This window comes from Bufo bufo, chromosome 2 (genome assembly GCF_905171765.1).
Source record: "Bufo bufo chromosome 2, aBufBuf1.1, whole genome shotgun sequence".
NCBI lineage: Eukaryota > Metazoa > Chordata > Amphibia > Anura > Bufonidae > Bufo > Bufo bufo.
The window spans coordinates 527,938,953-527,964,731 of NC_053390.1; the positions used below are offsets into that span (position 1 = coordinate 527,938,953).

At 42.0% G+C, this 25,779-nt stretch overlaps 1 protein-coding gene across 15 annotated transcripts in view; it reads right to left on the reverse strand.

The window, feature by feature from the left end:
• The window catches only part of RUFY3 (RUN and FYVE domain containing 3), a 117,952-nt gene that overhangs the window by 31,691 nt on the left and 60,482 nt on the right, over positions 1-25,779 (reverse strand). For 11 of the 15 annotated variants that reach the window (XR_005776300.1, XR_005776299.1, XR_005776305.1 and 8 more), the window contains exons 2-12: positions 22,110-22,283; positions 21,869-21,986; positions 20,802-20,903; positions 16,311-16,434; positions 15,160-15,221; positions 11,274-11,339; positions 7,556-7,625; positions 6,832-6,912; positions 6,366-6,449; positions 4,587-4,754; positions 2,950-3,047 (exon numbers count right to left, since the gene is read on the reverse strand). Coding sequence is in view for 5 of the 15 variants with exons in the window: in XM_040417943.1 (XP_040273877.1) it covers positions 2,950-3,047; positions 4,587-4,754; positions 6,366-6,449; positions 6,832-6,912; positions 7,556-7,625; positions 11,274-11,339; positions 15,160-15,221; positions 16,311-16,434; positions 20,802-20,903; positions 21,869-21,986; positions 22,110-22,283 (1,147 nt within the window). In the remaining 10 variants the exon portion in view is untranslated. The other 4 variants (XR_005776306.1, XM_040417944.1, XM_040417945.1 and 1 more) reach the window with 4 other exon arrangements.

Below are 25,779 nucleotides of genomic sequence, written 5' to 3' on the forward strand. Positions count from 1 at the left end.
TGTAAAGAGAATATGTTGCCAGTTTTATGATGTCCTCACTAAGGGCAATATAAAATAGTGACAGATTCCCTTAGCAAAATGCTGGGTCACTTTCTTTAATTGACTCAGTCCTTTTGCTGAAATCTTGTACTGAAAAGCTCTCAGCCCTCTGCTGCTAATTCAGGACTGATTTGTGTTTAGGACGTGGTTAGGACAGGTTTTGTGAATATGAATAGGACGGTGGCCAATTTATTTCTCCTTACGAGCAATTATAAATAATAAAAAGGTATTTGGGAATACATTTATAATAAAGTAATATTTAAGCATTTTCATTTTCTAAATTTCCAGAGAACCCATTTAAGTTAGAATGTAACAACCCCTCACAATTTCTGTCCTAGGCGGTAAAAGTTCTACAGGCCGATAGTTGGATAAAGCATCACACAGGCATGGTTTTAAAAAGTTTATTTGGCAAATATTTGGGGTGGGGGGGGTTCTAACAAAGATTCCATCTATAGTGAGAGAGTGGGAAAAAGAAGGAGAACAGAACGGAGGAGCCATGGCTTCAAAATGCAGCAATTCTCAAATGAACAGTAGGCAACATTTAACATCTATGTAGGAGTTTGTTACAAGGCCGACTTCCTCCTGCTACCAAGCTGCTCTGTTAGTGGTGGTGAGGAGCTTTGTGTCAGCTGTCTAGTGCTGCTTCTGTAGGAGTTTACTGGCTGCACTACTTAAGGTTTTTGCCTGTTTCACCAAATCCTTTTCACTAGTTTGTTTATTATGGAAGGAAAACAGAAAAGTTAAATGAGAGTTGAGGGCGGAAGATTAATAAAACAGAGAACATCAAAAGGAAAAGATCAATTAAGAGATTTATCCAGAAATGCAAATACAATAAAGAGAACATGTCAGGTCTGTGTAAGAATCGCTATTTCAGCTACAAGATCTGTCCACAGTAACAGTAGGGGCTGACACAGCATTATGTATCTGCTAGTACTGAACACCTTTACACTTACATAATGCTTTAGCCCTTATCAAAATCTAAGGAGAATGGAAACCGAACACTTTTATTATAGATTATAAGCATCAATAGTAAGAAAATTACACAAAGCTGACAAGCTCTCCATTTTCTATAGAAAGTATTATGTATTGATGCAGGTATTCAGAGCTATTTTCCAGTTTATTTTAAATGATACTGCCCAACTGACTATTATTAGTAAGTTCATAATCATTAAGACATCGTTTTCTACAGGTTTCTTAGCTTCGATAATGTAAACATTTATTTTAGTTTGTGGGCCTGTGCACAATACTCGCTGAGTTGCTTCCATATCTGTCCTGCCCAGCGTACAGTTGCGTCTCTCAATGCCAGATCGTGCGGGAGTGTATTCCAGCATAACCCTTTAAAGCGGCTCTGTCACCTGGCATATACTAGCAGGCATATAGCCTGGTAGGGTAGCCAACGCTGATTAAAATGAAACCTATTATCTGTAGGTAGTAGTGTTGTGGAGAAATCTGAACGTGTATAGATATGCTAATGAGCTACTAGAGCACCAGGAGGCGGGCTTATGCGGTTCGAGCACCACTCCAGCAACGCCTCTGGTGCTCCATACTGACAACCCTCTCCTTCAAATCACACCCCCCTCCCTTTAGATTGACAGCACTAGACTTCTGGTCTAGCACTGAGATCCCGCACCTGTGCACCCGCTGTCTAGTGGATTATAAATAAAAGAGTTGAGCTCCATCTGGATCGTCTGGCTGCTGTATGAAAGACCCTCAAAATGACGCCCCGGTGAAACTCCCATTAATAAAATGAAATTTACCAGCAAAGAATGTTGGAGCCAGACTCTCAGAATACCAACGCTTGTTTGACCCAGGGGCGGAATGGCCTTTGCTCATAGGGCCACCGAGCCCTCCTCACTGCCAATGGTCAGGTACATACTACTGGGGAAACTATAGGGGTCATTATTAGAAGAAGTCCGGGCAGCATGCTGAAGGTAGGGCTGGCTTGGTGTTGTGGCCCACATCTCATCTCCTAAGCCCCCTTCTCCATATCTTAATTATAGACAATTGGAGGAAGAGGACAGAACATGGCAGCTATTAATGGCCACCACAGAGGGACAGCTTCGGGGGAGGTATTTTGTGCAGCACTGTGGAATTACTGACCCTGACAACTTGCATTGGCCCTATCTACTTGTGCTGCCCCACCTACAACTTTGGGGCCACTTTTAGGTTCTTTTCCAGGGCCATAACTTCCCAGTCTGCCCCTGGTTTGACCACATTCTAATAAAAGGACAATTTTTACTGGGACATGAAGGAGATGGAGCCAATCTACTATATACTACCCTTGTAGAAATATAGAAACATCCAACACAACTTTTCTGCTTAGGTATTTGGTGTTGTGACACATTTGACCAGTTCAAAGGGCATTTCTACCTTAGACATGTAAGGCATATCTACTGGATGTGTCATCAATGTTTGATAGACAGATGAGAGTAGCACTTCTGGAGCATCATTCTCTAATGTGAAGTTCATGGGAGATCTAAAAAAAAAGGACCACTGACCTATTCCAAGGATATGACATAAATGTCTAAGATTAGAATACCCCTTTAAACTTTTTAACTAAAGCATGCATGCACAAGGAACACACAGTGTAAAATGTGATAACTATGTGTGCCCACAACTTACTACCACTTACTAATAAATCTGGCACAGGTCTTGATATGTTCAGAAAAAAAATCTTTAAATAAGACAAAAAAATAATAATCTCTGTTTACTGTGAAGGTTGTGTAAAATATGATTTCCCTTAAAAGCCTTGAAAATCAGCAAAAAAAGAGACGGAGAGGACATTTGAATGTATGAAAACTGAAAATATTGAAAAAAATGAAATGTATTGCATTTTTGAATTTTTTAGGCCTGGAGTCTTCATTACTCAGTAAACGCTATATCAGGCAGTCTCCACTCTGCGTGTGTTACCTCTGCTCCAGTTGTTTGACGGTGGCGGCCATCTGATTGGTTTTCTCTTCCAAGCGACTGTTTAACTCCGTCTTCTGTTTCAAAGCCAAGTCTGAGCTCTGCATGGAAGTTTACCATCAGTAATAAAATAATGTCTCTCAGAAAATTATTCAATATCATTGCACAAATCAGTCGCTACTCTACAGTGCACATCAGTTTCACACATAGAGGGAAGCTTTTCTCCAACTGCAATATATTACTTGTTTAAAGAAAAGCCCCACCGTTACAATACTTTGTTAAACTAATGCTTAGCTGAAGAGCCTACCCTTTTCAAGAACAGCTGATTGACTCTACTTTTAAGTGACATTTAGGATTTAAAGCACTTAAAGGGGTTGGTCAGAGAACTGCCGATCAATGTGTATGTAAGATGACTATATTGCACTTCTTAATATAGCCTTTGTTGATATTCTGCACCATTTTATTATTTCATAAGGCATGCCCCCTTGTTGGACAAATCTCTTGTGCTGTCCACACGAAGGTCCTCTCCATAAATTGGCTGCTGATGGAAGATCATGTGATCAGACACATCACTCAGCCTCCTCCATTTAAACGCAGCAGCTGCAAAGTATTAGCAGGGAGGAAACCTAGTGATATGCCCAGTCAGTCACATGACCCTCCATCAGCAGCCAATTTACAAACCACTAATCAACAGTTGTCAGAATGTGGCCAACCCCCTTAAAAGGGAAGCTCTCGGAGGACACCATAAATTAGTGATGAACACAATGAGTTCATAGGTCTGTCACTTATGTGTTAATATACTGCAGCTTTGGAGAACTAAGGTCAATTATTGCAGCATGTGCTACAAGTGCTGTAAGCCAGAAGTCCAAAGTATTCAGGAGATACAGGCTCATCTTACCTACCTGCCTCTGATTGACAGCTTTCTTCTAATTATTCTGCAGAAAGTCCACTGAAATCTGTGTTTTTGTATTACTTTATGCTGCACTCCTAGTGGGCAGTATAAGGCCCCTTGCAGACGAGCGGGTGTCACGCGGAGCAGTTCCCGGCCTGACCTCCCAGCATTGACGGAGTAGCATAGCATTATATTGCCGACTTGCAGCATGACAATCGGTTCATGTTAGAGTAGATCTGCCCCTTACCTCACTTGTCTATTTTAGTAGATACTTCTATTCTCAAAAAAATACAAATTCTGGAGCAGCTTCTGCATTATTGAGATTTTTTACTAAATTGGCAGCTGGGTGTTACAATTTCCCTCCAACCATACATAGCGGGGTCCAAATATCCACAGAGTACCTACCGGAAATCTGCACCACATAATGTGGATTTTGCAGTGGAAATTCCGCTGACTAAATCCACAACATAAATTGACATGCTGCTGTTTTAAAATCTGCATCACATGACAAGTTATATGCAGATTTCAATGCAGACATTTTCTAAAGCATTATTTCTTCATCTCATACACTTTGTTGCTGCTGTAAATGCTGAAAATTTTCTGCACGCAAATCTGCTGCAGAAAATCCAGTGCTTTCCCTTCATGTAAGTGTAACGCTGCCCTTTTTGAAAAAATAAAGCTGACCATATTACCAATACAAGTATTTTTCCTGCAGCGTTCCTTTAATGCTTCAGTAACTTCTTCCTACCTGAAGTTTAAAGGACAGTTCGTGCTTTAAAGCCCTGAGATCATCAAGTTGTTGTCTGAGCGCTGCTAAAGCATCTTGCTTGTCACAGACGTCTTTATCCAGCATCTTCATAGCCATTTCCATCTCTTGTCTCATTCCTATTTGGACCTCCAGTTCTTTCTCTATGTCCTAAGACATAAAATACATTAGTTACATACATTTAATTTCACAGTAAATATTGTAATTTTTTTTTACTAAATAAAATCTAAGATCTTTTCACAAACCCACCTTAATTAGATGTAACATGCTCATAGGAGAACATTTTATAATCCATTCCAAAGTTTGCCTGTTGGGAACCTGGTTACGTAACGCTCTTCCTAAGGCCCCTTTCACACGAGCGAGTTTTCCGCACACAGGTGCAATGCATGACGTGAACGCATAGCACCCGCACTGAATCCTGACCCATTAATTTCAATGGGTCTGTGTACATGAGCATTCTTTTCACGCATCAGTTCTGCGTTGCGTGAAAAACGCAGAATATAGAACATGCTGCGTTTTTGACGCAGCCCTGGCCAGATAGAAGTGAATGGGGCTTAATTGAAAAACGCATTGCATCCGGAAGCAAGTGTGGATGCAATGCGTTTTTCACTGATGGTTGCTAGATCTTGTTTGTAAACCTTCAGTTTTTTTCACGCGCATGAAAAACGCATCAAAAACGCATTGCACCCGCGTGGTAAAAACTGAAGGCAATCGCAGACAAAACTGACTGAACTTGGTTGCAAAATGGTGCGAGTTTCACTGAACGCACCCTGAAAGCATCTGGAGCCAATCCGTTAAGCTCGTGTGAAAGGGGCTTAACTTCTGCAGACATTATGGGGATCATTTACTAACCAGAAATACGCCTATATTAGGCTTAATTCTGACGCAGATTGCGACTTTTACCTGCTCACGCCATGTCTAAAAAAAGTGGGCGGGGTAGAGCCGGCAGGCCCGTCTCGTTTACCATTTTCTACGCCTGGTTTAGGCATAGAAAATGGTCTAAATGTAAGACAGCTAGAAAGCGGTCTTACATTTAAAAGCAAAGTTATTTAGAGGTATTTGCCTCTTCACAATTGCGGCATATCCACCAACAGGTATAGGGATTATTAAGACCAGCGTCTAAAATGCCGATCTTAATAAAATGACCCCCTATGTCTTTTACCAGGTTTACGGGCTAGGCTATGGATGGGATGTCACTTCTGCTGTGGATGGGGCCAGAGCTATTTCTCTCCCCGGCACATGCGCAAACTCCTGAATTCACCTCATCTGTGCATGCACCAGGGAAGAGGGATAGTTCTGGCCCCGTCCACAGCAGGTGATGTCCTGTCCATAGCACAAGTCGGTAACCTAGTAAAGGATGTGATGTCTGCAGAAGATGAATTTTCAGAAGAGGAGCGTCAAGGTTCCTGACAAGCCGATCCATGCAACTTCAGAATTGTAACTACAAATTTTCTACTACAGGCAAGAGTAATTAAAGGTGGGTTTGATAGGCTCAATGAGTCCTAGAAAACACTTTAAGGGGTCAATTATTTTTTTTCCTCAAAGGGATGCAGGAAAAGTGTACAACACATTAAACTGTAATAAAAATTCCAAGCTCAAACCCCAACACACATGTTTTGAATAGAATGCTGAATTTTAACTCATTTAGAAAAAAAAAAAAAAAGATTAGGTACAGGTACATACTTCAGTGTTCGTAAAGATTTATCTATCTGACAATCTAGGTTCTTGAACCATTTTCGTGCCACGGAAATGTGAACTTACCAGTCTCAACTGGGTTTCTTCCTTCAAATGTTTCTTGACTTCAGTAAAAGTTTGTCCATCTGCAGTTCTCTCTTGTTTGTTACCCTTAAAAACACATGGAAAATAAAACTTAATTAAAGAAAATAAATAAATAAATAAATAAAAAGAACATAAGACTATTGCTCCACTATATACCAATGGCAAAAGCACCCGTTGTTTTTTTTTTAGTTCCCTTCTACCAAGGGATCCTACTTGTGATCTTACCCAACTGAAGTCAGCATGCCACAGTTGCAAATAACATATTAATTTATTTCTTCCCCCCGGGATAGAATGCATCAGATGTAGTAAACATTTCAGGCTTATAATGCAGAGCCCTTTATCAAGCATTGTAGATGCACGTGTGTGCAGGGCAGCCGTTATTTGCAACTGTGGCGTGTGGTCTTCAATTGGATATAAGATCATTGATCCACTAATACATCAAGCTGACCTTGGAGAAGTATGTACTGTCTTCTTTCATCCTCTCCATTTCCTCCTGCATGGTGATGATTCTATTGTTTGCCACGGCAAGCTGGAAAATGAAAGAAACTAACTGTGAATTTTCTTTTCATCTGTGTATTCAGAAAACATTGCTTAAAGGGTAACTAACCCGTTTAGACAAGTTTATTTCAAAAGTATTCTAAATGCTCTGAAACTCATTTTTATAATATACTTTATTGTTTTTATATGTAATATTATATATCATATAATATTTACTATATTTTTGGATTTGACTGTTTTACAAAATTTAGAACAGTTGAAGGGGAAATCCATACCACTGAAACTATAGATTACAACATGGGGCCGATGAGTTCAAATAATGTCCTAAATTAAGGAGCGAACCTCAACAAAACAGACATTCAAATCAATGGTCCCCATTTGTCACTGGTGGTCGTGGACTCCATCAATGTGTTTTTTGAATGGGTTTTATTGGTCATTACTATGCTCTTTTATTTCCTTCTGCATGCCATGAGAGCTTATGCTTTACATAAGATTCAATGAATATTACAAATGGATTTCCACCCTGTCACAAACTTTTCGCTATGGTAGTCAGTGTAAAAGCTGCTACAATTATATATGCATATAGTACAATAAGGAATATCTTTTACTATAAAAAGTTATTAAAAAGATACATTTCTGGTTTGTAGTGTTGTTTCCATCAGAAATGAACATACCTCTTCCGTTAGTTTGGTGTTGGATTTTTCTAATGCATCCACCTTTGTCTGCAGGTTGTTGACGGTGGCACTGTAATACATTTCAGAAAAAGATCTGATTTTACACAGTGATGACATATATATTTTAGGTAGAATATACCAACACAAGTTGGTTACGCTTTTCTATTCCTGAACCTCTGCAGTAAATTATCTGCCTATCTTAAAGGGGATGTCCCTTGAAAAATATTCTACAGATGAAACTCGAAAAATTTGAATATCGTGCAAAGTTCATTTATTTCAGTAATGCAACTTAAAAGGTGAAACTAACATATGAGATAGACTCGAGATATTTGAAGCCTTTATTTGTTAGAATTTGGATGATTATGGCTTACAGTTTATGAAACCCCAAAGTCACAATCTCAGGTCCCCTTTGCTCAGGGGATATAGATTAATTAGCTGACTAGGGTGTGACACTTTGAGCCTAGAATATTGAACCTTTTCACAATATTCTAATTTTAAGCAGCATTAATGCAATTCCTTTTAATTTGCATTACTGAAATAAATGGACTTTTGCACGATATTCTAATTTTTCGAGTTTCACCTGTACGGTTTTTAAACCAGCACCTGGGTCTGAATACTTTTGTATTTATATGTAATTAAAAAGTTAGCAAAGCCACAGAGTTATTCAATAAAATGTGTCTGTATAGCGCCACCTGCTGTTTGCTTTTTTTCTTATTTCTTTGACCTGCTCACTGAGATGGCCGCACATGCTCAGTTTCATCCTTCAACTGGCTACTGAGCTGGGATAGGGAGAGCATGGACATGCCCCCTTAGCTTCAGCAGAAAAGACACTCCCACTGAGCTGGGATAGGGAGAGCATGGACACGCCCCCTTAGCTTCAGCAGAAAAGACACTCCCACTGAGCTGTGATAGGGAGAGCATGGACACACCCCCTTGGCTGCAGCAGAAAAGACACTCCCACTGAGCTGTGATAGGGAGAGCATGGACATGCCCCCTTAGGCTACTTTCACACTAGCGTTCAGAGAAGATCCGTCTGGTGTCTGCACAGACGGATCCGCTCCTATAATGCAGACGTTTGGATCCGTTCAGAACGGATCCATCTGCATTATAGTTTAGAAAAAATTCTAAGTGTGAAAGTAGTTCAGACGGATCCGTCCAGACTTTACATTGAAAGTCAATGGGGGACGGATCAGTTTGAAAATTGAGCCATATTGTGTCATCTTCAAACGGATCCGTCCCCATTGACTTACATTGTAAGTCTGGACGGATCAGTTTGCCTCCGCACGGCCAGGCGGACACCCGAACGCTGCAAACAGCGTTCGGGTGTCCGCCTGCTGAGCGGAGTGGAGGCTGAACGCTGCCAGACTGATGTATTCTGAGCGGATCCGCATCCACTCAGAATGCATTGGGGCTGGACGGATGCGTTCGGGGCCGGTTGTGAGCCCCTTCAAACGGAACTCACAAGCGGAGCCCCGAACGCTAGTGTGAAAGTAGCCTTAGCTGCAACAGAAAAGACACTCCCACTGAGCTGTGATAGGGAGAGCATGGACACACCCCCTTAGCTGCAACAGAAAAGACACTCCCACTGAGCTGTGATAGGGAGAGCATGGACACACCCCCTTAGCTGCAACAGAAAAGACACTCCCTTGATATCAATCTAGCAGAGCATTGAATGGGGAGATCTCTGGATCCATGTGAGGTACAGGGCTGGTTCTAGCTTTGTTAGAAAGAGGTTGTCATGTACTATATATCTGATTAGAATTTTTTACATTAGTCATGGGATAACCCCTTTAAGGAATGCTATACATACGAATATAGAGCAGCAGTTTTATAGCACAGAACAAGTAACTATAAGCCATTGTTCTTACTAGGATCCACCTGTGGTTCTGGAACCACCTCCATTTGGTCCCACAGCTGTTGGACACTGCAGATACTTTTCAGAGAGGTAACTACTAGAAATTGGCACTAGGGCCAAACCATATCATTGGCAGTTAACGTCTGATCTGCATTTTTTGCGGATTGATGTGGACCTATTTATTTCAATAGAATATGTTCTATTCTCTGCCATTTTGCAGGCTAGAATAGGCATTTGGACAATGGGGCCCGTGAAAATTGCGGAATGCATGCGGCCAGTATCGGTATTTTGAGGATATGCAGTTTACGGACTGTGAAATACATAGGTCGTGTGCATGAGGCCTAGGTGACATAGGGGGAGATTTATCAAAACTGGTGTAAAGGAAAACTGGCTTAGTTACCCACAGCAACCAGATTCAGCCTTTCATTTTTCAGAGCTGCTTTGGAAAATGAAAGGAATAATCTGTTTGGTTGCTATCAGTGACTAAGCCAGTCTCCCCCCTACCTGGAGGTATAATAGCAGCTCCTCTTTGGAAACAGAGGGTATCATCACAGCAAACCAATTATATAGGCTGATATTATGCAGTGCACCGATAATGGGCTGAATGGAGTAAATTAGAATTACTGGTCTGCTTGGGGCAATGTATGCATTTCTCCTGTCAGTAGTACTAATTATCCCTTCAATTATGTATGCTCAGTGGTGCAGGAGCCACAGCTGTATACATTACAAATAAATGTACTGCTGGTCAGTGCGTGGACGGGTCTATAAACAGTAACCGAGTGACAATCAGTCATAAAGCAATGACCTCATATTTAAGGGGTTGCCACTTTCTGGTTACTGTTGATCAATGTGTATGTAAGATTACTATGGGGGAGAATTATCAAAACGGGTGCAAAGGAAAACTGACTTGGTCGCCCATAGCAACCAATCAGGTTCCACCTTTCATTTTCCAAATGAGCTCTGAAAAATGAAAGATGGGATGATTGGTTGCCATGGACAACTAAGCCAATTTCCCTTTGCACCAGTTTTGAAAAATTCCCCTCTCTATGGCCCTTACTAATATAGCTTTTGATGATATTGGCCACATCTTTTGTGCTGTCCACACGGAGGTCCTGTCCATAAAATGGCCGCCAATGGAGGGTCATGGGACCAGGCAAATCACCTCCATGTGATGTCTCCTCCATTCAAATACACTGCACCTGCTATCTGCATTTGTCCTGTTGGGAGTTTAGTTCGGGTGCAGGGTGTCTAAATGGAGGAGGCTGAGTGATGTGTCTGGTCACAGGACCCTCCATCAGCGGCCATCTTTTGGATAGGACCTCTATGCCCAACAAGGGGACATGGCTTATGAAATGTAGCAAACAGCACAGAATATCAACAAATGATACATTAGAAAGTTCTATATAGTCATCTTACATACACATTAGTCACAAGTAGCCAGAAAGAAGGAGCCCAGCACAGCCTGTAACCAGGAATCTCCTCCTTGCTCACAAAGTCAGATCGCCGTAATCTAGCGATGCGCAAGATCACGGCGATCTGACTTTCTGAGCAAGGAGGAGATTGCTTGATACAGGCGGTGCTGGGCTCCCTCACAGGGGGCGTGGCTGGGCTCCAGAACGATTAGTACAGCCCCTTGGGCCCCTTACCAGGCTGATTTACATATATATATATATATATATATATATATATATATTATATCATTTTTTTCCCCTAAATAAAACCACTCAGAGATATAGGACAAGTATATTGCGGACATGCTAGCAGCGATCTAGCCGTGCATGTCCGCATCTCTATAGGGTAAAAATAGGTGACAGAATCCCTTTAATAACCTTTATTGTGAATTGTTAAATATGCATACTGTACCTTAACTGTCTGTTAAGCTCTTCTACATAATTCTTCTGATCTAGAATAGCCGTTATCTGGACATCTCTAGAGCGAAAATACAAATAAAGTTATATACAAGCAGAAGCCAAAACGTATAGATTTACTAGAGAAAACAGTTGTTCGCTACCTGTATACACTCATTGACAAAAAAGTAATAACGCACTCAAATGTCAGATTGCTGCAAAACTCTGCATGCAGTTATGTCTCAGGCAGATATGTAGATGATTACAGGTGCGGCCTGATTACACACTGAGGGCATAAAGGTGCTTTCCCTGCTACCCTATAAAAAGACTCTCAGAAACTACTTTTGGGTAGTGTACTTCTTGGTGAGAGATCATTGACTGCTAGACATGACACACACAGACATTTTTCCCAGTTGACAGACTTTAAGAGGAGGCACGTTATTAGACGAAGAGAAGCAGGATTGTCATTTCAAGGAAATGCCCACTATCTAGGCCATTCTGACCTGGCTATTAGGAGATGTTGGGAGCAGTGGTTATGTAAGAGCACACACACAAAGCGAACAGGCTCCAGATGACCCAGACAAACCATCATGTTTGATCTGCCAGCAAGCAGAATCAGCTCCCACAGTTTCGTTGTCCACCGTCCAGACACGTCGTGGCACTCTCATACACACCCCTGTCTCTGCCCGCACCATTTCCAGGCACTTAGCAAAATAACTTTGGTGTCACGGTGCCCATTACAAGTCCTGCCATTGAGAGCCAGCCACTGTCCCCTTTGTTTTCAGTGCTGTCCCAAATGAGAAATCTGGACTGATATGGGAACGGAACTGTATCATCTTTAGAGATGAGTACAGGTTCTATTTGGGATCAGACGATCGTCAGGTTAGGATCTAGAGGCCTCATGGTGAGCACTTCAATCCTACCTCTGCTGTGGAGCAACACACTGCCTCAACTGCTGGTGTGATTATATGGGGAGCCATGGCATACGACAGTCGCTCACCACTAGTAGTGATACGAGGGACACTGACAGCTCAGAGATATGTGCAGGACATCCTGTGACCACATGTTCCCTCTCATGGCAGGTCTTCCAATTAGAATTGTCCAGCAGGATAATGCTCCACCATATTGCTACACTTACTTGGCCTGCCCAGAAGCAAGCTTCGGCAACCTACAAGTGTGCAGGATCTATAGGCCAAGCTGCCACATCTGTGGGCAAATGTACCACATTACCGTACATAACCTGGTAACCACAATGCTCCTGTCTACTGCCCTTTTAATAAGAATTCCAGTAACAGTATACAGTCTTCTTTAAGAGATTTCGTTAGGAGCTCGTGAAATAAAGAGCTTTCTACACTGGCTTGGAAAACTCAGCAGAAAACACTGGGGTTAATCACCTGCTGACCTGTGCGGTTTTCAGCTGGGGAAGGGTGGAAGGACAGGGATTAGCAACGCTTTTGTCCTACTGCAGATACAGAAGTGGGGGCAGGGACATATGACAGCGAGGAGAAGGGGAACATGGATCATCGCTTGGGACACATTGGGAAGATTTCTTTATGTATTTCTCAGTTTTCATTGAAGTATGATACAAAAGGGAACAAAGGAAAGGAGATGAAGGGAGGAACTCTGGGACATTGTTATTTTTGTGAATTACGTTTAGTGTTCCTTTAAATGCATTTTCCAGTTACAGTAAAATTCCTAAATCACAGGCACAGAAAAGACTAAGAACTTGGTTAGGGCAGAACAAAAACCGCTTGTTTGCTACTTTCTACATGTTAATCACCTAAATTCCCCTTAAGTTGTTACTAGGGAACAATTAGGCTACTGCTGCAATATCATTGCTATTTCATAAAGTAATCATACAGCTTTTGGGAATGCACCAACTGTGAATTTAGCAGGATGCACACATTACAGGTGATTTTTGAAAACTACCCAGAGACTGTAAAGAAATTGCCATCACAAATCGAACGTCACCTAGTTTTTATGCCAAAATTGGAAATAAAATGTAAAAGGACAGCCCTACTTGCTAGATAGTAAATTAAGTCACATTTGCGTCGTGTTGAAAGTCGAAAAAAAGGATATCAGAGACAGCACAGTGTAGTCAGTGTTACTCTTCGTTTCACCCCACATTTTATACTCTGATACTAAAGTTAAGGGGACCTAAACCTTTGCTAAAACCACATCTTCTCTGAGCACTATTCTCCTTCGAGTTTTTATTCAAAGAAAGCATATGGGATACGTACTCTGCATGCCAGAAGAGCCAATTATACCCAAAGGTGCAGAGCACGTTAAGAAGCGCTAAAGCTGATTCTTTCAAAATATTTCAGTCTATATATTTCAGATAAATATTGGTCACAAATTTAGCAATTGTAATCTATCTTCACCAAGGTGCTTTTTAGTACTTAGCTATTGATGCCCTATTCTATTCAACGGTAATCAAAGTGAAGTGCTAGACGCACCATAGGCTCCTGAATCCAACATTTTGTCCCCATCTAGATCAGTGCCTGCATTGCAAGAGAAATCTCATATTTTGCGATAAGCAAATTAGCTATTGGCGCAACGAGGGTGTCATGGTTGCACCTAAAGCTCCTTTCCTTATTTTAGCCAGCCCCACCTCTGAGTAACAGAGCCAGGCAGGGGAGACGTAATCTAGCCTGACCTTGTGCTTTAGGGTGGGCCCGGCGCTTCAGGAGTTGACACACGCTCAGTACAGTCCTGAAGTCCTCTGTACTACACAGCCCTAGCAAGCATCAGGCCTGTACTGCGTGTCTGCAGGTTCCTGAAGCTCGGTGAACGTGAGAACAATCCCCTGCCTGGCCCTGTCACTCAAAGCTGGGGGAACCGAGCGGGCAGCAATACGCTCCGTATCTCAGTGGCTTTCCGTGTAATTGTGATGTCCTAGTGGCACCAAACTGTTAATTTTTAGGTCAATGAAATGAATAAAAATCTAAGATTTCTCTGCAATGCAGTCACCGATCAGGATGGGGACAAAAACAATGGAAAACGGAGACCAGGATGCTTCTAGCACTTCACTTGGATCACTATTTGAGGTATGTGGTGACAGATTTCTTTTAACAAATGAGCATACAAATTTTCCAATTTACACATGAATATTTAATTCTTTCAATGACATAAGAAGGCAAAGTGATCACCCACTTTAAAAATCAATAGCTAAAAATGGGATAGGTTGCTATTAAGAGAATCTACTGCAGACATGATAGGCTTGAGATATTCTTGTGCCTCTAAAGAAACACTAAGTACACGGACAAACTGCTGCATCTCCTCCTTAATCCATGTTGTCCCATTTCTTCTATATGTGTCTCCTAGGAGATCAGATTGTCCCCCTCCTTACAATCCTGTGTCTGGCTATGAGACAACTGGCTGAAGCAGGATACCTCTCCCTCTGTTCTGTCTGCAATGGGATACGAAGACAGTTAAGCCTGGCCCCCAGTGCCAGCATAAAATTGAAGAAATCTGCAGGGAATTAACTCCTGTGTTCCCTATAAGATTTCTATAAGACTGGTCACTTCAGGAACATGCTGGAAATCCTGCAGACTGACCGTGTACCGCCCATTCAGTGCTCCTAGTGTATGTCCATGTAGAATAGTTCTAATGACAGAAACAGAAATGTGAATGCAGCTCGGATATATAATACCCGCTATAACTCAGAATGAGTTACCCACCTTTTTATTAATACTAGTTACAAGCTGTAAAATTATTTGGTAGAGTCTTTGATAAATCAGAGTTTGTATATGGTACCGATGTATTAATAAGAATTCACAAAACTCAAGAAGTTCAAACAGGCAGCCATTTCCAAATACGCCATTATTAATAAATGTGGGCTATCAACTCGTTCCAAGTGGAAACTTAATCATCATATTCTTAGCTGCCTTATTTTCACTTACTCGTCACTGGATTTGGCAATAGGACCTTCTTTTAAGTACATGGAAAAATCAATGACTCCAACCTTGAAAGTGAACAAAAACTGTGCATATTAGTTCTTAGAGATTAAGTCTTAACAAAAGTGCTTCAAAAACACACAAAATAATTTTTATCACACTTTTAAAAGGGTTGTCTCACTTCAGCAAGTGGCATTTATCATGTAGAGAAAGTTAATACAAGGCACTTACTAATGTATTGTTGTTGTCTCCTTTGCTGGCTGGATTCATTTTTCCATCACATTATACACTGCTCATTTCCATAGTTACGACCACCCTGTAATCCAGCAGTGGTGCTCGTGCTTGCACACTATAGGAAAAGGCACCCTCTTCTCTGGTGGCCAGGGACAGCGGAAGTGCCCCTAGGCAGGCACTTTTTCCTATAGTGTACAAGCACGTTCACCGCTGATGGATTGCAGGGTGGTCATAACCCCTGGAAACAAGCATTTACTTTCTCTTCATAATAAATGCCATTTGCTGAAGTGAGACAACCCCTTTAAGAAAGTTTACAACTTTTTGGAGAGATCTAACAGCTTGCAATATTGAGATTGCTATTCTGTAACATGAGGCTATTGGAATGCATACTGCAAAAAAAAGAAATGGGGGTTAGTCAGCACATCCCAGTGCACTGGGATGTGGTGACTAACCCCCATTTCTTTCTTTGCTGTTTGCATTGGAGGTGTGGCTGACTCCATTGGTCATGCCCTCCTAACTAATCTGTCCGCCCCAAAGGCTGATTTTAATTAGTGCAAGTATAAAGCTGTAGCCTGCTCTCCCTGTATTTATCGGAGGCCATTTGGCATTAGGAGAGGTAATATACAGAGTGAGCTCAGCATGCATGTGGACCTTGCATTCCCAGAATTTAATGGAGACCAGCCTGGCACCACCGGAGGTAGTATTTAGTGTAGGTTCCTTTCCTAAAGAGATCGCCTTGACACTGGCTTGCAAGCACAAATCATTTTGTAAGAAATGTATTTGCCAAGAATCTCACATTTATAACCTAGCATTAGCACTAGTACATTTTCAAAAGCGAGTATGGCACGATAGTATTTACTCTGCAAACACAAATAATAGCGTGCTGTTGCATTGATTGGTTTTGCCTTTACTGGAATGCATACCTGTGAATCAAGGTCTTCCCCTTTCATACAAAAATTTGCATCTATCACATTAAGTCCAACTAAAAGGCCAGAAATGATCGCCCCTTCCTCTTCCATCATTAGGGCATTGGGCTCATAGAATTCACTGCAACAACAAGGAGAAATTGGCACACAAGGTTTAACATGGCTGATGAAGTGTGATGCAAACACAATGATACTGATGTGTTGCTCTACCGCACAAGTCTATGATCATTAAAAAAATAATTTTGATATCAAACAATTAATGGAAAAATAGAAGTGAGCTTCCACTAGGTAAATGTTACAAAAACAATAGTACTTTCTTTTATAAGAAAAAAGAAAAAAAAAAATCTATAAAAAGTCACAGGAACCCATCACCACCACACATGAACACCATGTACAGAATATGGTATTATTGTAATTCCAATTTTAGGCTGGAAACGTCAAATGGATAGTGAGAACGAGGTCTGTGATGGCATTAGGAAAGCTTTACATTACTTCTCTTTAGAATGAAGCTTATTGTTTTATAAAGGGATTATATTAGCTAGAAAAGCTGCATCCTCACAATAAGATCAGTCAGTATACAGCACATAATTACCTTTTTGACCTCCAATTGTGCATGAGAGATCACCGAGAGGCCATGCGGTTCAGCGGGCTCTTAAACCCCACTGTTAGTTGAGGCTTTCCCATTAGCCTGGCAGTAAACAATTCATGATCAATATGTGAGAACATTTGCTGTGCTGCCAGCTCTATCTAAGATGATGTACTGTACTGCTTTGTCCACCTGCTTCCTTGTAATATGCCTTAAGGCCATTTACAAATGTTGCATTTGGAAACAGAGATTTACAATGAATCACCACCAAATCTGAACAGCAATGGCCACGAGCCAATATGCACGAGATAAAAATTATCATTACTTAAATATGTAATAAAACGATACACATGCAGACATTTATAAAAACACAGTAAAATATAAATTTTTGCAGATGACACTAAACTGTGTAAAGTAATTAACACTGAAGAGGACAATATACGGCTACAGAGGGATCTGGATAGACTGGAGGCTTGGGCAGAGAAGTGGCAGATGAGGTTTAACACTGACAAATGTAAGGTTAAGCACATGGGAAGGAATAATGCAAGTCACCCGTACATACTAAATGGTAAAACACTGGGTAACACTGACATGGAAAAAGGACCTAGGAAATTTGGTGAACAGCAAACTTAGCAGTAAAAACCAGTGTCAGGCAGCTGCTGCCAAGGCCAATAAGATAATGGGTTGCATCAAAAGGGGCATAGATGCCCGTGATGAGAACATAGTCCTACCACTTTACAAATCACTAGTCAGACCACACATTGAGTACTGTGTACAGTTCTGGGCTCCTGTGAACAAGGCAGACATAGCAGAGCTGGAGAGGGCTCAGACGAGGGCAACTAAAGTAATAAATTGGAATGGGGGGACTACAGTACCCTGAAAGATTATCAAAATTAGGGTTATTCACTTTAGAAAAAAGACGACTGAGGGGAAATCTAATTACTATGTATACATATAACAGGGGTCAGTACAGAGATCTCTCCCATCATCTATTTATCCCCAGGACTGTGACGAGGAGACATCATCTGCGTCTGGAGGAAAGAAGGTTTGTACACAAACAGAGAAGAGGATTCTTTACGGTAAGAACAGTGAGACTATGGAACTCTCTGCCTGAGGAGGTGGTGATGGGGAGTTCACTAAAAGAGTTCAAGAGGGGCCTGGATGTATTTCTGGAGTGTAATAATATTACAGGCTATAGCTACTGGAGATAGGTCATTAATCCAGGGAGTTATTTTGATTGCCTTATTGGAGTCGGGAAGTAATTTTTTTCCCCTAAAGTGGGGAAAATTGGCTTGTACCTCACATTTTTTTCTTTTTGCCTTCCTCTGGATCAACTTGCAGGATAACAGGCCGAATTGGATGGACAGATTTCTTTTTTCGGCCTCATATACTATGTTACTATGTTACATTGGATAGCTGAACTAGAGATTCTCTTATTCATTTCTAGGTTAATATCTATCTAAAGGTACGTCAACATGACGACATTTGTTGTGCAACATTTTTTGTAATGATAATCTATGGAGTTGCACTGCAACTCCGACACGACAGTCGCACAAAAATACAACTTGTCGCAATTGCAGTGCGACACCATAGACTGTCATTATAAAAAATGTGCGACATTACTGCAACTTATTGTCGCACAACAAATGTTGTTGTGTAGACGTGAAAACAGGCATATCTGCTCTTAAAGGGAACCTGTCATATTAAAAAGGCAGTTAAATCTGCAGGTAGTATGTTATAGAGCAGGAGAGCTGGGCAGATTGTTATATAGTGCAGTGGTAAAAGATCCAATACAACTTTTATTTTATTCACTTAAAGGCTATGAATACCTTTGAGGGCTTTGTTCAGCCGTTTCTGAGATACAAGGGTTATCCGATCCTGTAACACCCCCAAAATGCCCGGGTCCCTCAAACAGAACATACTTACCTAGTCCCCGAAGCCTGCTTGCCTCTGGATCCTTGCACGGCTGCTGCTGCATCTCCCCGTCGTGCAGGTCACACCATCTGACGACAAGGGTTGCAGCCAACAGCAGGCTGTGATGGTGACCTGCCCCCTTGCATCATTCGTGACATCACACATGATTCTGGCGTAAGTATGTTCTGTATGAGGGACCCAGGCATTTCAGAGGGTGTTTACAGGATTAGATCTTGTAGCTCTTACCTCTGACCTCCTAACCTCATAAACACTTATTTAAGCCATAGTCTTATCAGTTTGAAGATCAGAGATAAGAGCTACACATGAGCTGACAGATGAACTGGATTCAGAGGAAACAGACTGTGACAGCTTGCAAACAGACTGATTTTTAACCCTTGTATCTCAGCAACTGCTGAACATTTTTAATAAAGAACTGAAAAAATTAAGTAAAATGCAATCATAAAAAAAAAATTAGAATAATAATAAATTGCCCCAAAAGGTGTCCATAGCCTTTACTCATTCTATGCTTAGTAGTCATGTGGGAGATCCTACACAGTGACTGACAGCTATTTGTGCATGAACCGCCAAAGAAGCCAGACTGTCACTGAAAGACCACACACTAGACTAGTAAGGCCTCTTTCACACGGGCGTTGCGGAAAAATGTCCGGGTGCGTTGCGGGAACACCCGCGATTTTTCCGCGCGAGTGCAAAACATTGTAATGCGTTTTGCACTCGCGTGAGAAAAATCGCGCGTGTTTGGTACCCAAACCCGAACTTCTTCACAGAAGTTCGGGCTTGGGATCGGTGTTCTGTAAATAGTATTATTTTCCCTTATAACATGGTTATAAGGGAAAATAATAGCATTCTGAATACAGAATGCTAAGTAAAACAGGGCTGGAGGGGGTTAAAAAAAATAAAAAATCATTTAACTCACCTTAATCCACTTGCTCGCGATGCCGGGCATCTCCGTCTGACACTTTTACTGTATAGGACCTGTGGAGAGCATTAACTATAGTTTAAGGACCTGGGATGACGTCACTCTGGTCATCACATGGTACGTCACATGATCTTTTACCATGGTGATTCACCATGGTAAAAGATCATGTGACGTACCATGTGATGACCAGAGTGACGTCATCCCAGGTCCTTAAACTATAGTTAATGCTCTCCACAGGTCCTATACAGTAAAAGTGTCAGACGGAGATGCCCGGCATCGCGAGCAAGTGGATTAAGGTGAGTTAAATGATTTTTTATTTTTTTTAACCCCCTCCAGCCCTGTTTTACTTAGCATTCTGTATTCAGAATGCTATTATTTTCCCTTATAACCATGTTATAAGGGAAAATAATAAGGTTCGGGTCTCCATCCCGATCGTCTCCTAGCAACCGTGCGTGAAAATCGCACCGCATCCGCACTTGCTTGCGGATGCTTGCGATTTTCACGCAACCCCATTCATTTCTATGGGGCCTGCGTTACGTGAAAAACGCACAAAGAGGAGCATGCTGCGATTTTCACGCAACGCAAAAGTGATGCGTGAAAATCACCGCTCGTGTGCACAGCCCCATAGAAATGAATGGTTCAGTATTCAGTGCGGGTGCAATGCGTTCACCTCCCGCATTGCATCCGCGCGGAATACTCGCTCGTGTGAAAGGGGCCTTAAGGCTTTGTTCACATCTCCGTTCAGAGATCTCCTCTACTTCACTGCCAGATCCCCATGGTCTGCAATCAGGTACAGCGGTGATCTGGCCAACAGCCAGCATTTGTGCTGAGTCAGGCAGCTCAATCTCCAAAATGAAGATGTGAACGCAGCCCAAGCATAGAGAGAGCAGGAAGTCATTTGCTTGATTTAAGCTGTACAGGGGAACCTGATTACCAACAATACAAAAAAATTGCAAGGACATGAAGGCCAAACCTGAAAACACACAACCACTAGAAGGATCAAGGATAGCCACTCTTAATCTAGAAAGAAAACGCTCAGTTGTAATGTTACCTCAGGAGATCCTTCCCATTAATTAGGGCTTTCATATACTCAGAGAGCTTTTTCTGCATTAAAGCCAAGCGCAGCCAAGCCCGGCCTCTGCCCACGGGTGTCCTGTAACAAAAGATCAGACAATTAAAAATACAGCACTAAAATACACATTAAGGCTCCATGCACACTACATGATCCGTGTGCTTTCCACAAATGGATAGAACCGCAAAACTGAAACGGTCATGTGTATGGGGCCTTAGTCCAAGTTCACATAAGCGTTGTGTTTTCCACATTCCTCAAAAAACTGATCAATTTTATTGTGGGCATCAGTATGCGTCAGGTCCATCAGGGTGTCAGTTACTTTTGATGGGAGAAATTTTCAGACAAGCATGTTCACTGCGGGGGAAAAAAAAAAACCTCTGTATGGGAGCGTGATTTGCCATCCTGAACTCTGCTTTAATGATTTATAATGCTGTGTGTCCATACCGGACAGCATTATGTTAGCACATCACATGGATGTCGGGCAGGTACACACAGCATTATAAATCATTATGATGCTGTAAGGTTCTGTTACAAGAGAAGAGTCCAGGATGGGAAATCACGCCATCACATGGAGAGTGCTTCTGGCAGACAACTCTTGGAACAAAAATAACTGAAACCTGACAGAACTGATACAAACTGATTCTCCAAATAACACCGTCAAACAAATAGGGATCAAACAGACCAGCTTCTTCCATTCTTCTCTGATGGAACAAATGCAGAAAACACACTGCTGAGGCAAACTTAATAATAATAATATAGAAGACCATGTCAAATGCCACTTAACCACTTGCTACAGATCACATAATATGGATTTGAGTAACTATCATATGTGGACAACTGCCTGTAGAATGATAAACCCTTTAATCCATAGCAATCCCTTAAAAGGATCCTTCCACTAAATTAATTACCTATCATTTTTATATGCCATCACTTACTAGTCATTTGGGGTAGAGGCCCCAAAGATCTGCAAAATGAAGTGGCCGGTTACTTCACCTATTTTCCCTGCACAGTGGCTATCACTACATGCTGCAGTTAATATCACTTACCTGAGGCCAGGTAGGTCTTTTACACTGGCGGTGATCTCAGCTGCCTCTGGTACAAGTTTTTCCACCAGTTCCAAGGGTCCCCAGAATGATTTGTTCTGTCCCAGAAACGTCTTTTTACCTAGCAAACAACAGCGCATTAAAACCCAGATCTACTCAGCTTTCTAAATGACATCATGCAAACTGGATAGCAGGTCCGCTACCTTTACAAGAGAATGTCATTAGAAGGGGGCAGAGTCCTCACCTTTTAATCCATGTTTTAGGCAGTGCTCCATCACCACAAAGAACTGCTGCAAAGGTGCGTAGTCAGAGTCCAGGGTCCGACCCAGATTCAGAGCAGACTCGATCAAGCCCTTTATACTCAACTTTGCCATATTCATCAGATTCATCCGTTCGTTGGCCATGAGATAATTGGGATCTAGAAAGAAAGTGACATAAAATGTTTGATAAAACACCTGTGTACACTTTGCATATATAAGGAGTGACTATGGTAAGCTTGTGATACCTACACTGTGGTGGGGTGCAGAAATAAACTTTATATTAGCAACTCAAGAAGTACCACCGTCATGCAGCCATTGCCCCTTTTATCAAGGCTATAGGGGCCTGCTGCGCATGTCGTTAAAAGGGGCCGCAGATTAAAGTAAAGTCAATTCAGGCAGGACATATGTAGACCTAATAAATCTGCCTCATATATCGCGAGGACAATCGGGGTACTGTACCTTTTCTAGCAAGCTCGGCCAGTTCAACTCTTGTACGTGATGTTGGAATATCACACTGGATAATCGACCGACAGAGATCAGACTTTGGTTTCATCAAAGAGAAGACAAAACTAAGGACCTGAGCAGACATCACAGGATCAGACCTGACTGTTGTATTCTACAGCTGGGATTATATACCGGTGAGGGACAGACGTCCTCTGTGTCTGCTCATGTTTATCACTCACAGGGTGGCCATTGTTCCCCTCTATACCTGAGGGTCACAGGTGAGTACGTACAAGCCGGCGGCCCAACAAAGCGTAAAGTACTTAAAGGCATGGCAGAGGATGATTATAATGAAAATCATCAGAACCAAACATCAATGTGTGCGAGGCGGCTTTTTAAACCAGCCTTACTTAACATAGAAGAAAAAGTAGATTTAAAAGTTTTGAAAGGCCATAACTTAAGGAGGCTACTTGGCAAGCTCACTCGTGAAATACATAAAGTTTTTAACAGGTTTTTTTGTGTGGTGTTTATTGCAAAATGTGTGCTTGCCTACTAGTGTTTTCCTGATGGTGTTTTTCCACTATAGAGAAAGTGAAAGGAAAATGCCTTAAAAAAATACCAAGAACTACCTACAGCATGCTGCCTTTTTGAAAAGCCTAAAAAATCCCACCTAATTAATAAACGTGCCTGTAGCAAAACAGTTTGTGTGGCCTGCATTTCATATTTGCCATAGACTCTCAGCTAACATCTGCAGCAGGTGTTTTTACGAAAAAAAAATAACGCACAAAAAACGCCACTAAATGCAAGCAAACACCTAAGTGTGAAAGCACCCTCATAACTCATTCTCAAAAATATTTGACTATACCACAAATATAAACTAAGAAACATAGAAATAAAAATTGTAAAAAAAGGAAAATCCACCATGTTCACATGTGGCATAATTGTTGCAGATTTCCAGTGCAACTGTAATCAAATTAGATTACAATATCTACGTGCACCTGGAAAGCCACCGCAAAATCCATGTTAGACCAGACAGCCAGTGTGGTCCAGGAAATACAGTCCATATGACAGCCGCATCTGATCCAAACTGACAGATCCTAGTGGTTTATGGTAGCTCATGCCTTACCACGGGTGTGCTGTTCTCTACTCAGTATAGTAGGCCCGTGGATAGGTGTGAGATGAGCCGCACGGACAGTTTCTTCTCCTGGTCTACACACGGCCAACTGACACTGGACTAACACATTTCTGAACATTTTCTTTGGTGTCAAAATATGGGCTGCAGCTCTGTTCACACTTCAATTACTTGTTGTTTTTTTTAAATCAGGTTCCGACTGTCATTCATAGCCAGAATATTATAGAAGGCTGCTCTACTACTCTACAAATGATGGGCCTACTGTAGTCAGTGGAACAACTTCTACAACTAGGCATGTGTCACACAGAAAATGCTGGTCCAATATCTGTACTGTGGGAAGCTGGATTCTCACTAAATGGGAATTGTGTATCCAATCAGACTAATATCAGTTTACAATGATTGATATGACTGATCTGAAATCTGGTGACTTGCTTAAAAACTTACATATGTAGCCATCTCTAAATAACAGTTTCAGCAAGCTTCAATTTGATTTCCAATGGCTATAGTTCACATGGTCGTAGCAGTTTTTGCAGTCCGGATTGCAGATCCGCAAAACACGGTTACCGGCCGAGAGGCTGCTGCCATTTCTTTTCCCTCTTTCAATACTATCCTATCGTTGTCCGCAAAAACGGACCAGAATAGGACATGTACTATATTTTTTGTGGGGAAGCGAAATGGACATACGGCTCTTGGGGCTACAAGGCGGTTTTGGGCAGGACAGCTGTCATGCACCCAAGGAATGCAATGTAGCAGTAGAACCACAGAAATGAATGGGTTGCAACCCCAGAGTTGCAAACAATCCAACCTTGCTGAGGTCGCAGTAACTTGTGAGTGGAGCTATGAACCCATTCATTTCTTTCAATCCTTGGTCCTTGTAAAAACGACATGAATTTTATGGCACTTTTTACAAGCATGGAAAAAAATGCCACAAAATCAGACTGTGAAGGAATTTATGAAGGATTCTACACCAGGTTTTCTGAAACGTTGGTCTTAGTGGATCTGGGTGTGAAGGAAGCCCACTTCTGAGAGCACACCCTCTGACATTACCGCCACTGTGACAACTACAACAGTTAAGCAGTTTTGGACTGAATCCGGGTGGATTTGATTTAAATAAAACTGATTTAAAGCGAACCTTTCACCTGGATTTCACTTAATAAACTATCACCAGTACCTTATAGATTATCCTCATTGTGTTTCCATACAGTCTTGTGCCGCTTTCCTGCGATGTATATTCATGAAAAAAAACGACTTATAAAGTACTCTTCTCCAGCTCCTGAAGTCACGGTAGAAGTCAAGGGGGTAGCCCTTCCCTCACTCCGGGCTGTAACTCCCCTGCCCTAAGCCCGCCTCTAAGCAGTGTAATTGACACCCGGCTCAGTCGCCGGGACATCGCTTGTACAGGCGGTGCATGCGCCGTCGGACTCAAGTGCGATCCTGCAACTGAATCGCGCGCGAGGAAGAGAAGACAGGCAGGCATCTGAGACGGCGCATGCGCGATTCAGTTACAGGATCGCGCTCGAGTCCGCGCGATAGACGGGATTGCGCTGCTACTGAGGCCGATGGCGCATGCGCCGCCTGTACAAGCGCGGTCCCGGTGACTGAGCCGGGTGTCAATTACACTGCTTAGAGGCGGGGTTAGGGCAGGGGAGTTACAGCCTGGAGTGAGGGAAGGGCTACCCCCTTGACTTCAGGAGCTGGAGAAGAGTACTTTATAAGTCGTTTTAATGCACCTGGGGTGTAAAAACCCAAGGGCAGAATATAGAATATTTGACACAGTCCTGACCTCAGTATCTGAGGAAAGGGATTTAGGAGTAATTATTTCAGAAGACTTAAAGGTGGAAAGACAATGTAATAGGGCAGCACGAAATGCCAGCAGAATGCTTGGATGTATAGGGAGAGGTATAAGCAGTAGAAAGAGTGAAGTGATTATGCCGCTGTACAGAACACTGGTGAGACCTCACTTGGAGTATTGAGCGCAGTACTGGAGGCCATATCTCCAGAAGGATATAGATACTCTAGAGAGAGTTCAGAGAAGAGCTACTAAACTAGTACATGGATTGCAGGATAAAACTTACCAGGAA